This window comes from Bombina bombina, chromosome 1, assembly GCF_027579735.1.
Source record: "Bombina bombina isolate aBomBom1 chromosome 1, aBomBom1.pri, whole genome shotgun sequence".
NCBI classification, from domain to species: Eukaryota; Metazoa; Chordata; class Amphibia; order Anura; family Bombinatoridae; genus Bombina; species Bombina bombina.
The window spans coordinates 1,344,219,465-1,344,235,430 of record NC_069499.1 but is presented as its reverse complement, the minus strand read 5'-3'; the positions used below and the strand labels follow the sequence as shown (position 1 = coordinate 1,344,235,430).

At 37.1% G+C, this 15,966-nt stretch overlaps 1 protein-coding gene across 1 annotated transcript in view; it reads left to right on the top strand.

Moving 5' to 3' along the window:
* EXOC3L1 (exocyst complex component 3 like 1) overlaps positions 1–14,968 on the top strand; it is a 146,415-nt gene extending 131,447 nt beyond the window's left edge. The window contains exon 13 of the mRNA XM_053702850.1: positions 14,618–14,968. Coding sequence (XP_053558825.1) covers positions 14,618–14,804 — 187 coding nt within the window. The 3' untranslated portion in view covers positions 14,805–14,968. The remainder of the gene's footprint in view (positions 1–14,617) is intronic.
* The last annotated feature ends 998 nt before the right edge of the window (positions 14,969–15,966 follow it).

The following is a 15,966-nucleotide window of genomic DNA, read 5'->3' as shown; positions in this document are numbered from 1 at the left end:
ATTTAATAAGTTCGGACTGTAATTCGTCTAGTTCTTTCAAGGGGATTTTGATTGGTAGAGCTCTAAATAGGTATAGCAACCTCGGTAAGATGTTCATCTTTATTGCCGAAAGTCTACCTAGCCATGAAAAGTTGCCTTTTTTACATTTGGATATATCTTTCCTTATAGTTTTAAATACTGGATTATAATTGACCCTATATAATGATTCCACTGTGTCTGTGATATTTATTCCTAGGTATTTGATATACCCATTAGCCCATTTAAAGTCCCAGTTAGTTTCCATTAATTTTTGTGTATGCCTTGGTATGAACATGGGTAGTGCTTCACATTTCTCGGAGTTGATTTTAAAACCCGAAACCCTGGAAAATTTGTCTAGTAGGTGATAGAGGGCGGGCAGGGAGAGCATGGGTTTGGTGATTGAAAGCAGGATATCATCCGCAAACAATGTTGATTTGTATTCTCCCTTATTCAATTTGACCCCATGTATTTCTTTAGAGTTTCGAATGCAGGCAGCCAGAGGTTCTACGCACAAGGCGAACAACAGTGGCGAAAGTGGGCACCCTTGACGGGTACCATTTAGGATAGGTATGGTTCTAGATTGATAGCCTGCCACCCTAATTGTTGCCGTTGGGCATGAGTATATGCTTCTAATCGTATCTAAGAACTGGCTGCCAAATCCCATATGCTCAAGGACTGCCAACATGTATCCCCAATCCACCCTGTCGAACGCCTTCTCCGCATTCCAGAGATAGGAGCAGAGAAGGCGTTCCTGTCGCTTTTAAATATTCCACCAGAGCTAGAGTGCGTCTTATATTATCAGGTGCTTCTCGATCCTTAATAAAGCCCACCTGATCCGGGTGAATTAATGTGGGTAAATACTGCTTAAGCCTATTCGCCAGAATTTTTGTAAGAATTTTTATGTCCTGATTGATTAGCGAAATCGGTCTATAATTCTGTGTCAGTGTAGGGTTTTTCCCTGGTTTAGGGATAACAACAATTTTGGCTTGAAGAAGCTCTGGCGGGACTGAGGAGCCTTTCATAATGTTGTTACAAAATTTGTGTAAATGTGTGATCAAATCAGTGTTGTATAGCTTATAATAGTCCCCTGAAAACCCATCAGGACCTGCTGCCTTTCCCCGTTTAATGTCTTTAATCGCTGTCGCTATTTCCTGTAATGTGATCTCGGCCTCTAAGGCTTTTGCATCGTCTGTGTTTAATTTAGGCAGAGCTGCTTTCTTTAGTATTTGCTCTCTAAGATTTACGGTCAGCGAGGAGTGGCAGACCTTCTTCCCATCATATAGGGCTTCATAGTATTTAGCAAACTCCTCTACAATGTCCTTTGGATTAGATGTTAGTGTGCCGTCCGATTTCTGCAGGTGTGCTATAGTGAAGGATTTTGTTTTTTCTCTTAATTTATTGGCTAAGAACCTATCTGGCTTATTTGCATATAAGAAATAATATGATTTTAATTTGCTTATGGCTCTCAGGGAATTTTCAGTTAAAATTTTAGCAAGTTCTTTTCTTTTATTGGTTAGCATAATTAAATCTAATTGGGATAAGGTTGCTTGATGTGATTTTTCTAACAATTCTATTTCTTGCTGTAAGGAATCTATCGTTGACCTAATTCTTTTCATATACAAAGCTTTCTCTTTGATAATTAATCTCCTAATATATGGTTTATGGGCTGCCCACACAATAATCGGTCTAATGGTAGGGTCAACGTTTAATCTCCAATATTCTCTAAGGCTATTTAAGATTTTAGTTTGGATATCTGGGTGTTTCAGTAGCGAGGGGTCATATGTCCATGATTTCTGTCTATTTATGTCTGTAAAACCTTTCAGCTGGATCTGTACTATAGAGTGATCAGACCATACAGACGCATGGATAAACGAGGAAATTAGGTTAGGTATCAAAGTTTGACTGATATATATATAGTCCAATTTAGTATATATTTTATGAACGGGTGAATAGTAAGTGTGGTCGTTTGGCCATATAGAGTCGTCCAGGTGTCCATTGTGTTGTGTGCTTCTAATTCTTCCCTAATTAACTTAGTGATAGAGTTGAGTCATTTCTGTTTGTTTGTGAGACTAGTAGTATTAGTGTCCCTAAGTATCTTTAAATTTACATTAAAGTCTCCTGCCACTATCAAAAGTGATTGAGACCATTGGGTTAGTAAATGTGACAGCTTCTTAAAAAAATCATGTTGCTGTTCATTCGGCGCGTAGATGTTGCCTCTCAGTATGAGATATCTCCCTTCTTTGTCCCTAATCACTTCTTCATTAGTGAATTGGATTGAATCGTGGATGAGTATCGATACCCCTCTCTTTTTTTTATCAGAAGTGGCGTGATAGTTTTGTTTAAAATGTTTGTCCCAGTATTTAGGATATTGATTGTGTGCGAAATGTGTCTCCTGTAAAAATATTATTCTAGATTTCATGTTTGTATACTGGGTGAGTACCGTTTTCCTCTTCACATTGGTGTTCAGACCCCTAACATTGTGTGAAATTATCTGTATTCTAGAACCCATTCCATCCCGTATCCCCCCCCCCCACATACCTGCATAATAATGCCTTTTCATTGAATCTTGAGTGACTTTTGCCCCCTTCAGGCCACCTCCAGCATGGAGAAACTTTCTGGACCACCACTCAACGGTACTTAATTTGGAAACAGGAAAACATATGTTAAATTTAAACATAATAAATTTTTAAGGAAACTCAAAAAATACTTCAAAGTACTTTCTATAAATATACTACAATCCTATTGTCTAACTAAATGTGCATATAAGATTCATATTACAACATTTGGAGCTCAACATATTTATGATCATTTCAAATAGATTAGAGTGACCTTGACTCTGTCAGTGACAGCTATCTAGGGAGCGAAATTGACTGTTCTATTGTTATCCTTTTTCTTCTCTACAATCGACCAAACCAACCCATAGTGTCCTTATCCAGTCCCAACATGGTCTCTTTGCTATTTGGAGCTACCAACTATAAGAGTATTATTTCACTCCCCATACCTCTTGTACAACAAACCAATGGGCAAATCTCAGAGGATCTGCAATGTTAAACTGTACTACATCCAGTGATTTGTGAACTATTCTCTCCTCTCAGAGAAGGCAAAACTCTAGATACTTTTAGAAAGCTGTTGCAGTTGGCGGACTTCCTGTTGGGCGCAAGTGTTTGTGGCGCAGTGTTACATCGCTACCGACCGGTGCTTGCCTTGCCGTTGCTCGTGGAGACTGCTATCCTGGCGGGGCGGAATCCCTGAGCTCGGACGTGGAGCTAGCGCTGTGGAAGTCCCTTAAAGGCCGAATTTGCTCTGTCGGCTAGAGCCTCCTTCTTACCTGGTCCTGGCCCTGGTTGACGGCGGGTTTAAGAGTTAACACCAAGAGTTAACACCAGCTTGCGCAAGGGGTGCATAAACCGCTGGCGTCTTAATCAAAAGGAAGGTGCCGATATTGAAGCTGCTGCCTGGAAGTCCCGATTGCTACCTGGAGGTGTCCGGTGCAGTAAAAGGTGAACGACCGTGGAGCAGCAAACAGGCCTAGAAGTGTACAATACTGGAGGTTTTAACCGCAAGTATACATCGTGTTGGCTAATAACATTTAAAAAGGCACCTGAAATGCTTGTATGACTCTGATCCTGCCCGTACCCTATAGACTGATATTCATGTTGTGTCTGTGACTGGGGCCTCAAATCTTCTTCTTTTTTTTTCTCTCCAAACACATCTTCAATTATGTTAAAAGTACAGACACTTGGATACAGGTGAACTCTGCAAGTGGAAGTTTAGAAGCCCATACTGTTCTCTTTAAGTTGTGGTGATAATCTAGAGTACTTAAAGATGAAAGAAGATGCTTTATAATCATAACATTTTGCTTGGTGTGTAAAGGAAAGAAGATCAAAACCTATAATCACTGGGAACGTTTTATTTTTCAGGAACATTACATTAAAGGAAAAGACTCCTGATTAACAGAAACCAAGTATTATCTGCCCAACTCAATGTGCTGTTTTCTAGTATACTTTCTGTTTTTGTTACCTATAAGTAATGTGAAGATTATAAATACTAGAGTATTAGTGAATACCCTGGGAAGATAGCTAATATTAAGCAGTCAATGTCTCTGTCTCTTGGTTCAGTAAGGCCACAGAAAGGTGTAATAAGTGTAATAGGTAAACCATTAAGGAAAGTATCCTCTAAAGGATAAAAGGGGTTTAAGTTATGCCTATGCTCATAATAATAGAAGAACTTTCTTGTTAATATATTACTCACTGATTCTGGATCTCTTGAAAGTTAGTATTTGTGTACTTAATGTCGTAGTGACAAGCCAGTATTCATAATAACAATAAGTGTGGAAAAAAAAATCTTTTTTTTTTTTTTTGGATTGTGGTATTGGAATCAAAATAGAACGTAGATAGCAGCAACTTGGAAAGGAAACACTCGAGCACTCCCCTTCTTTTTTTTTTCCTCTTCTTCTTTTTTTTACACTTTTTTTTTTTTCACACCATTATATCACATGGAAAGATTTGTATCACACACTAAAGCGAATTCCCTGATAATGCCTCCTAAGCACAAAGGAGAAAAAAAAAAAACACTAGACAATATGACACTAGCATTTCACATGAAGTCACGCCTAACACATCTATAAATCCTGACTCACCTAACCTTATCAGCCAAATAGCTGGAATTATTAATCCACAGTTTGATTCACTAAAGACAGAAATGACCACACTAACAAATGAGGTAAGACAGTTCCATACTAGGCTTGAAGAAGCAGAAAACAGGATCTCTGACATAGAAGATAGGGTTAATAGCCAAGACCAACTTACAATAGCACACCAAACCAAGCTAGATGAGTTGCAGGCCAGAATTGAAGAGATAGAGGATCGTGCCCGCCGTAATAATTTTAGGATAATTGGATTACCAGAATCTGATAAATATCAAGATTTAATTGCTTTTGCCTCTACTATGCTTCCTGAGATACTAAATTGCCCAAACAATAGTCCAATAAGGATTGAGCGTGCGCACAGAGTAGGACCAACACGTACAAGTAAAGATGGAAATTTGAGACCAAGAGCTGTGATAGTCAAAGTATCACATTTTCAAGATAAAGTTAATCTTTTTAGATGCTATAGGAAGAAATATCCACTGACAATAGAACAACACAAGATTCTTTTATTTTCAGATTTTTCTATAGAAACGTTAGGTAAACGCAGGGAAATGTCCCCATTTTGCTCGAAACTTATACAAGCTAATTATAATGCCAGGCTGTTGTATCCAGCAAAAATTGCAGTGAGGATAAATGGTGAAATTAGGATGCTAAAAGACCCTAAGGAAGCGCAAAGTTTTTTAACAGAAAATAAGATTAATTAATCTGCTGTTTTAGTATTAATATGTTTAAAAGATATTGTATTTAAATGGCTTGCTTTGTTTGTGTTTGGCTTTTTTTTTTTTCCCCCTTCTTTGGTACATGCATGTTCTTGAAATTAAGAATATACATTCATATTTTATAGGAAGTGCTTGGTGTGGGGGTTATTTTTTTTTTTGTGTTTGTTTGGCCCTGTTTGGTTTTGTTTAGTGTGTATCTTCCATTTTTTTATAAAATATGGCTGGTCCTGATATAAAAATCCTGTCTTGGAATGTGGGAGGGATAACTTCCCCCAGTAAAAGAAAGTCCATTATTAGACAGGCCGGGAAGTTAAAACCTGATATCCTTTGTTTGCAAGAGACCCATCTTAAAGCCCCAGAATTAACCAAATTAAAAATTCAATGGGTCGGTGAAGTGATTGCTACTCCATGCACCCAAAGAAAGAGAGGGGTTGCAATTCTAATTAACAAGAACTTGACTTATAAGGTTGTGCATGATGAGAAAGATAGCGATGGTAGATTTCAAATAATAAAAATAGAAATTAACAACTCAGTCTTTATTCTATGTAACGTATATGGTCCCAATTTTATTGACTGGGAATTCTGGGATAACCTCCGTGGAAAACTTTTAAAATTTTCCAAGGAAAACATAATTATAGCGGGGGACTTCAACATGGTTCCTGACTCTAAGCTTGATAGACTTGATAAAGGACAGCAAATGTAAAAAAACTTGTGAAAATAGATTGCTTCGGAATTTTTGTAATTCTTTGGCTCTCAAAGATATCTGGCGCCTACAAAACCCGGATCTGAGAATGTACACCTGTGAGTCGAAAACTCATAAAACATTCTCGAGAATTGATCTGTTTTTGGTTTCAGACAAAATATGTGGACTAAATATAGTAACAGACATTGCAGATATAGTCATCTCGGACCATGCTATATTAACTTTAGTTATTAAATCTAATCTCAAGAAGGAACTAAACAATTTCTCTAAATTTTTCTTTCCCAAACATTTGCTCCATAATATTAAATTTAAAAATTGGTTACAGTCCAAATGGACGGAATTTTACAATTTTAACAAAACATATATAATTAAAACAGAAATCTTTTGGGAGACTGCTAAATGTTTCTTTAGAGGGGAAATAAAAGCATATATGTGCAAATGGAAACGCAAGAATAAGCAGAGGGAGTATCAGTTAGCCAATGCTTTGAAGAATAGTTTTAGGGCATATATTTCATCTGTAAGTGAACAAAATTGGGATAAGTATATTAAGGCCATATCAGAGAGAGATTTATTTTTAAAGCAACAAACAGCAAGCAGAGAACTGAGACAGAAAGCACTATATGGGGGTTTCTCAGGGCATTCAGCGAAATATCTTGCACGACTCACTAAGAAAAACTCAAATAATAGGATAATGGCAGTCCAATCTAATAAGCAAAGATTCACTAACAATGCGGACATAAAAAAAGTTTTTCATCTGTTTTATCAGGACCTATATGCAGAAAGAGAGATACATCTTGAAAATAAAGAAATATTTTGGCAGAGCATTAAAATTCCAAAACTATCTCTGGAGCAATTAAATAATCTTAATCAACCTATTTCTATGGACGAAATCAAAGCAAGTATTAAAACCTCTAAATTAAGTAAAGCTCCAGGGCCTGATTTCCTTCCTTCCGAATTTTATAAAATGCTCCAAGAACAAATAAGTCCAATTTTACTTAAGTTGTTCAATGAGTATTATCAGAATGGAAAAGAGTGCTCTAGTAATTTTGCAGCTTCAAATATAGCCCTGATTCTTAAAAAAGTTAAAGATGCTGAAAATCCCTCCTCCTATCGTCCCATATCTCTACTTAATGTAGATTATAAGTTAATAACAACTATCTTAGCGAAGAGATTGCAGAAATATCTTGACCCATTAATTCATAGTGACCAAGTAGGATTCATGACAGGCCGTAGTTCAATGAAAAGCTTGCGGAAAGTTACAATCCTGCTGGATTGGTACCGGAATAAAGCCTACTCAAAAGGAACCCATTTAAGAAATGATTCAGCAATTCTTACAGTCGATGCCGAAAAGGCATTCGACTCGATTACCTGGGATCATTTATTTACCTCATTGACAAAATTTGGCCTGACAGGACAATTCCAACAATTTATTCATAATATTTATAAGAATCCTTGTTCTTCTCTGATTATTAATGATGAAATCTCTGAGAGATTTAAGCTAAACAGAGGTACTAGACAAGGCTGCCCGCTCTCGCCACTCTTGTTTAATTTATCCCTGGAACCACTAGCGATTCTATTAAGATAGGAACTTAAAGGGATATGTCTGGGGAAGAATATTCTGACTCTCCTCCTGTATGCAGATGACCTGCTTATCTTTCTGAATAATACAGTACAGAGTATCCCTCAATTAATACGTATCATAGAGGTTTATAGTTCCATTTCAGGATATAAAATAAACACTTCAAAATCAGAGTTACTATGGATTATGAGGACCCCATATAGTATAAGAAGCCACCCTTTCAAAGAAGTTACAAGTATTAAATATTTAGGTATTGTTCTTAGTGCAGATCCGGCGCATTGGTACGCATTAAATTTTCCTGAATTCTTCGAATATGGGAAAAAAAAATTAGAACAGTGTATGAATTTGCCTCTATCTCTCTCCGCACGCGTGGCTTTAATTAAAATTGTTTTATTCCCTAAACTATTATATTTGTTACAAAATCTTCCGCTTCTATTATCTCGGAGAGATCTAAGTTCGTTCAACCGGGTTTGTTCCCTTTTTATATGGCATGGTAAAAGACCACGAATATCTATGCAGAAACTGGCCATGCGTAAAAGTATGGCTGGGATGGCATTTCCAAATATTCAATATTACAATTGGGTTTCCCTGTTTAAATATGCAGTAGATTGGATTACCAAAAAAGAATATCTGACCTCATTAGAAATAGAATCGGACCTGGTCTCCCCATTTACCTTAAATGCGATTTTACACTGCTGCCCATCTAAATTACCAGCTAACATCAGCAATATGATAACCTTTTCTAATATTATTCGAGCCTGGCATAGAACATGCTTACAGATCAATGTAATACCATATGTATCGAACTATCTAACGATTACTGGGAATCCAGAATTCATTGCAGGTTTGGGACGATCAACCTTTTTAAAATGGAATAATCAAGGATTAATATACCTTGTTCAAATAGTAGACACTCCATCTGGCCATATCAAACCCTTTTGTCAGATTACTAGAGAATTCGGAATTCCCCAATCTGAATTTTTCGCATACCTGTAACTTCGGCATTTTTTACAGACGATTAAAATTAAATATAGCCCAGATTGGGAATTAGGAAAGCTAGCAGATAATATTAAAGCCTACTCGAAAGGTAATTTTGCAATTACTAATTTTTACACTACCCTGATTTGCCATACGGGACATCAACTTATGAGTGCAATATTAATTAAATGGAATAGATTGTTCCCAGAGGTGACTTTGGAAAATATTCAAGCAAGCTTTTCATTGGTAAAAAAAACAAAAACTTCTAATGCCTGTAAAGAATCACAATTTAAATTGATTAATATGATCTACATTACTCCTAAAAAAATTGCAGGGTGGTATACAACTAGTAATCTATGTCCTAGATGCAGTTCAGATAGGGCGGATCTACTCCACTGTTTCTGGTGGTGTCCAAAGATCAGGCAGTTCTGGTCCAAAATTAATTTCTGGCTTAATAAATTTCTGGACACACAGATTTTATTAAAATCCCAACAGATCATTTTTCTAGTTAGTCCCGGGGAAAAGTATAGGAATACTTACTTAATTAATACTGCTATCACGATTGGGCGGATTTTAATTTTAGAAAAATGGAAAGCTTCTGCAGCTCCTAGTATGGCCGAGTTTTCCAAGCGTATAGAAACACATATAATAATGGACCAATATAACATACAGATCTGGAACAAAAAACAGATAGAATTTTTTTTTGCCAAATGGTCCAGAGTTATTCGAATAATGCCAACGGGAGTACAAAAACAAATGGTTTTTCCATTCAAGCAATCTATTTTCTTCCAATTAAATATTCTTAATGGCAATTTTCCTATTAGTTGGACGAGCTAGATAGATGGATTAGTTCTCCCCTGCCTCACTTTTTTTTTTTTCTCTTTTTCTTCCCCCCCCCCCCCCCCGCACCAGCTCTGTAGTCCTAAGATTTCATATTTTCTTCCTATGAAATAAATGGAATTATTGTTTAAGTGTAACAAAAAGAACAGTGAAATTTATAACTGTTGTAGCTCGGAAGGAAACGAGAGAAGGAGAAATAATGGAAACATTTTTGAACTTTGCTTTTGAACTGTATTCTTGATTGTTGTATAATTGGTTTGTTGTACATTGTATTTTTTTTTTATTATGTCATCAAGAGAAAAGGAAAAAAAGTATCAATAAAAAGAAATTAAAAAAAAAAAAAAGAAAGCTGTTACCAGCCCTCCAAGTCCTGTAGAATGTTCATGATTTCTGCTTCCTCCTGGAGACTCTCGTCCAGCGACCATTTTGAATAGTCCCTTTTGAGAGTAGTGATCTCGCTTTGGGGGTGTCTTGTGAGTTCTCTGGGAGATCCGGACATTCTAGCTTTAGTAATTGGCAAAGCCCTGGTATATCCTGATGTTCTTTAATGGTGAAAGTGCTGCCTTCATGGAGTACGTGCAGGGCAAAGGGGAATCCCCATCTGTATGTGATCTGGCTTTCCTCAAAAGCTGCGTCAACGGGCGAAGGGCATATCTCCTCTGTAAAGTTTTGACACTAAGGTCTTCAAAGAACTGTATAATCGAGCCTTTGAACTTGAAAGTAGGGTTCTTCCTCGCCACCGACATAATCTCTTCCTTCTCCTGGAAGCGAAAAGGTTTCGCTATTACATCTCTCGGGGGTTCTGCCTCTTTAGGTTTTGCTCTTAGAGCTCTATGAGCCCTTTCCAGCTGGAATTTCTCCTCTGAAGACACCCCTGTGATGGCTTGAAATAGTTGACGTAGATAGTCCTCTAGTGGAGATGGAATGATTGACACGGGAATGCCCTTCAGACGGACATTACACCTACGACTTCTGTTTTCCAGGTCCTCTAATTTGTCATTCATGTCCGCCAGCTCTTGCTGATGTTCTTTTAGGTTCTGCTTGACGCTGGTAATGTCTTCCTCCATTGTTTCTTCTTTTTCCTCCAGCGTTTCTAGTCTAGTACCCAATTCAGAGATGTCTTGTTTAATTTCTGTGAGGCTATTAGTAACCGTGCTCTGGAGAGCATCCATCTTCTCCCACATTTTATCAAATATTGATGTTATATCCTGTTTGGATATGAGATTCTTGATGTCAGATTTGGTTATAGGTATATTGCTGCTTTCTGTAGGATTAGCATCTATGTCTTCTTCCATCTCTTCCTCAGCTACCTCATCTCCTCTTTCCAATATCTTATCCCCCTTCTGCGGTTTAAAGAAGATGCTGGCTGCCGCTGGCTTAGATGTGCAGCCTGGTTTGCTATTTCTTCTGATTGACATGTTATATTTTTATTAGGTGGGTCACACAGGTTTCTTTTTGCCTTTTGTAGGGGGAGATAAGGGATATATCCGTCTGTAAGCTGTCTCAGCTTTATTTTGGCGCCCAAAATATTTAAATGTCATTTTCAGCAGTACACCTTATAAATAAAATTTTAAGCAAAAACTATAGTCCTTCTTTACTTTAATATAGACTTTTGTGAGCCTTTTCTCTCTCCTCCTTCCAGCTCTATAAGGTGTGTGATTAACTGTGATCAGTTATGAGTTAACAATCCTTTTAGCTACAAGATTTATTTTCTTGCTATTCAGACCTTAGATTTTAGATTTGTAGTTCTGCCCTGCAGCAACTCCCCTTTCTATAAGCCCCTTGCAGACCCAGCACTTTCCATCTTGAGCTCTATGGGTTTGCTTATAACCGAGTTGTACTTGAGTCAGTGTTTCTAGAATTAATTTTGCCCCCGGTCTTAACTAACACAGGCATGTGTCATAGCCTGTCCGGTCTCCCACGTGGCTACTCACGCAGTCATGGCGGCCTTTCTTTCTCTGCAGTCCTCCCCCTCCTTCCTAAATCCCCATTGTGAGCCGTGCAGCGTGTTGAACTTTTTTCAGAACACCGGAGTGCTTACGCGCTATCCTCCGGTGTTGACAGAGATGTCTCAGACTGTCTCTTTTGCCGGGGAGCAGTATTCACCTGCCAAGGCTGCAACTCAGGCCTCCAATGCGCCGGATCCGTCCGGACTTGTTGCTGGATCTACCGCGTATTGTAATGAAGTGCGGTAAACGATTTTATGTGGGGCCAATTCAGGAACAAGTTGGTATATTTGTGAAGACACTCTTAAGGTGTTTTAGTGTCAAGTCTCCATTTTAATGGATAGATGAACCAGGAGCAGACAAACTATGCGTCCACCATTGTGCTTGCCTAAGCTCCGCCGAGCTTAGTTTTTTTAGATAGGATTTTATTTGGGGGGTTTGGTTGTGTGGGTGGTGGGTTTTACTGTTGGGGGGGTGTTTGTATTTTTTTTACAGGTAAAAGAGCTGATTTGTTTGGGACAATGCCTCGCAAAAGGCCCTTTTAAGAGCTATTGGCAGTTTAGTTTAGGCTAGGTTTTTCTTTATTTTGGGGGAGCTTTTTTATTTTGATAGGGCTATTAGATTAGGTGTAATTAGTTTATTTATTTTTTATTTTGTTTAATTTAGTGTTTATTTATTTTTTGTAATTTAGTTAATTGTATTTAATGTAATTTATTTAATTTTAGTGTAATGTTAGGTGTTAGTGTAAGACAGGTTAGGTTTTATTTTACAGGTAACTTTGTATTTATTTTAACTAATAACTATTTACTAACTAGTCTACCTAGTTAAAATAAATACAAACTTAGCTGTGAAATAAAAATAAAACATAAGTTAGATACAATATAACTATTAGTTATATTGTAGCTAGCTTAGAGTTTATTTTACAGGTAAGTATTTAACCTTAAATAGGTATTATTTAGGTAATAATAGTAGGTTTTATTTAGATTTATTTTAATTATATTAAAGTTAGGAGGGTTAGGGGTTAATATATGTATTTAGTGTTAGTGATGTGGGAGGCCAGAGGTTTAGGGGTTAATAACTTTAGTATAGTGGCGGCGAGATTGGGGGCAGCAGATTAGGGGTTAATAATATTTAACTAGGGTTTACGATCGGGAGTGCGGCGGTTTAGGGGTTAATATGTTTATTATAGTGGCGGCGATGTCCGGAGCGGCAGATTAGGGGTTAATAATTTTATTTTAGTGTTTGCAGGAGGGCCTTGGTTTAGGGGTTAATAGGTAGTTTATGGGTGTTAGTGTACTTTGTAACACTTTAGTTATGAGTTTTATTACAGCTTTGTAGCGTAAAACCCATAAACTACTGACTTTCAGTTTATGGTACGGATCTTGTAGTTATGGGCTGTACTGCTCAATTTTTGGCCGGACAGGCAAACTCATAATACCGGCGCTGTGGAAGTCCCATTGAAAAAGGAATTTTTAAAAAGTGCGTTAGTTACGTTGCGTTAGGGCCGAAAAGGTGTGCGGTACAGCTATACCTACAAGACTCGTAATAGCAGCGGTAGTGAAAAAGAGCCATAACGCTGCTTTTTCACTCATAACGCAAAACTCGTAATCTAACCGAGAGCTAAGTTGTAACTAAGCCAAAATCATGTCAGAAAGGTATGAAGCCATTCTCCTTTATCATTTTACTCAACAGTTTATTATAAAACTTTTTTAAATCACTTAAAATAATAAAACATTGTCAGCAGAACCACATAGTTTGTCCCAGGGACAAAGAATTTAAAATCATGTTAATAATAAATATTTTTGGAGAGTAAGAAACTAATATAAGCCAATATTTTACCAACTTATACTATTATAAAAATATCGACTGGGGATACTGCAAATTAAAATAATATTTCCATGTTTGTATAATGCTATAATTATTCAATTCAGCTCTAGTTAGGGAAATCCCCTTATGTAAACTTAGTTGTTAAAATAATTAAATTCTCCATTATACCATTAACTTGTTACAATAATCAATTGCTAATAATGGACTCCCAGTCTGTTGCTAAGAACATTGGCTATTAAGCTTAAATATATTTGTTTTCAAATAAAAATCATTGTGTCTTTTTATGTGTCATATTTATACCATAGATAACAAATTACTATGCTAGGTTTAATTCTGTTTTTCCTTTTATCGTTAACCCCACCACAATAATAACGTTTCTTATTTTAAGGAACCCCTTTAACCATTAAAGGACCACTAAATACAGAATAATTGTATAATTAACAAGTGCCTTATAAAAAGACAATGCAATAACACATACTCTGAATTTCACAAAAACAGTAGATTTGTTTTTTTCTGGCAAATTCTTTTTTTTCTCCCATTTGCCAGCCCCCGGCATCATGTGACAGACATCAGCCAATCATAGACTAGTATACATATACTCAATTAGCTTGTGCACATGCTCAGTAGGATATGCAGATTTTTGTAATAATTTGTAAAATTGTGTGCTCTTTCTGAACCATGATAGTTTAATTTTGCCTTGAGTGTCCCTTTAAGCAGTTCACACCCTGTGCTAATGTTAGTTTTAGCCTTAATGTTCAGTGCTTTTTCTATAAGAACCCTACCTTGGAAAATAGGTTTAGTTTGCAGAATAACCCAAATATGGGAAAAAGTTAACATAAAAAAATTCCATTTTTGTGTAATTTTAAATAGAAGAAATGTAAACAGCTTAATAGTCATTGTTTCAAAAATCTTTCAAACATACATATTTTAAAAATAAATAAATAAAATTCTCTAAGTGAAGAACAAAGGTATTTGAAGTATTTCTTAATGCACCTTGGGCTTTAACCCAGTTGCCATAGCACATCTTTGGGTTAGAGTGCAAGCGAAAGGCAGAAAAGGCTTTAGTAGCGTGCCCCATAGAAGTCTATGGGAAAGGGAGTGAACATTGCCGCTCTGTCCGACCTCCAGATGCTAGCGCACTTTAGTGCTAACATTTTACTTTCAACTTATAATATGAGGGCAAGCACAAGAGTGCTATTGATTTAACTTGAGCACAGTTAGCACTCAATAGTGCTAATATTTTTGCGCTCCACTTGTAATCTAGCCAATAATAAACTGTAATCTATCTTTGATTGGTAATATAGCCCAATGAAGGCTGCTTATTTCTATATAAGCTTATATCTTTTTTTATCTCTCCAGTGATGACCATGTACTGGCGTTACTTGAGGTGCGAGGTGATGTGAGCAGAGATCTCCGGCACACAGTGATGAATATGATGCGACAGCAAGCGCTGACCCTACCGGAGGATTACCATCCAATCTTTATGAGTATATCAGTGCCTGCTCCTGCCTCTCCATTCTGCCTCCACCCCAGCTCCTGCGCATAACGAGAAAGGACAGCAAGCCTCACTCTGGGAAATAAACCAAAGAATATAATATGACCTTATACTGTAATTGTATAAAATTATATAATAATGAACCTCTTTAACTAGAAATGTAAATCTTTAAACTAAAGAGGTTGCTCCCTAATAAACATAAATACGGAAAATCATATTGTGCAAACTTATTGTGAAAGTCAAGTCAGCCTGGCAATAGAATGCAATACCAGTCACATGACCTTTCTTTGAAAAATATTAAAGATTAGTAATTTGTCATCTAAATTTTAACCCCTTAACCCAAAAGGACGTATATATACGTACTGTGGTACTTTGCCTATCGTACAGCATGTTGTATATATATATATAATATATATATATATATATATATATACGTTCGAGCTGCAGGAAGCTCCAGCTGCTGGAGTTCCTGAGCTCCAGGCATCTGCCTGCATATGGAATCGGAGCACAATCATATAAAGGCAGATCGTTACATACGGTGACACTGTGTGTGTTACCATCTGTAACGTTTATCGTTGGTGCCGGTTGGAGGTGTGAGAGGGAAACCATGAGGCAGGTGGGCAGTCCAGCAGAGGAGGGGGGAGGGAGTGGGGTGGCCCTACACTGCAGAAAATAAATAAACAGAGAGAGAGGGATGGGGGGCTATAATACAAAAAAGGGGGGATGGGGGGGCCATTACACTACAGAGAATGTAATAAAAAATGATAATAAATAAATTGCCAAAGGCCTTGCTGCCTCATTTGTTTTCGTAGTTACTCCTACCTTTCATGGTTCAGATAGCGCATGTAATTTTAAACTACTTTCCAATTTACTTCTATTATCTAATCTGCATTGGTCTTTGGCATTGATAGTTTGCTGAAAACCATACCTTGGGACTCAGGAGCAGCAATGCAAAAGTATACTCTTTCCTAAATAAATTATTGGATGCAATTTGGTGGTGCTACACTGTTTGTAAGTTGTTGACCCTATTTAGCACCACAGTTTTCTCTCCTCTGCTACACATGCATGTTGGGTAAAACTAACAGCAATTGCTAACAGCAATTGCCTTCTTACTTCTATCAACCAGACCCACTTAGTACACCCAATGTGAAACAGTTGATCATGCCTACAATGAAAAAAATTACAACCATTAGTCCAGCACAAATTTGGTTAG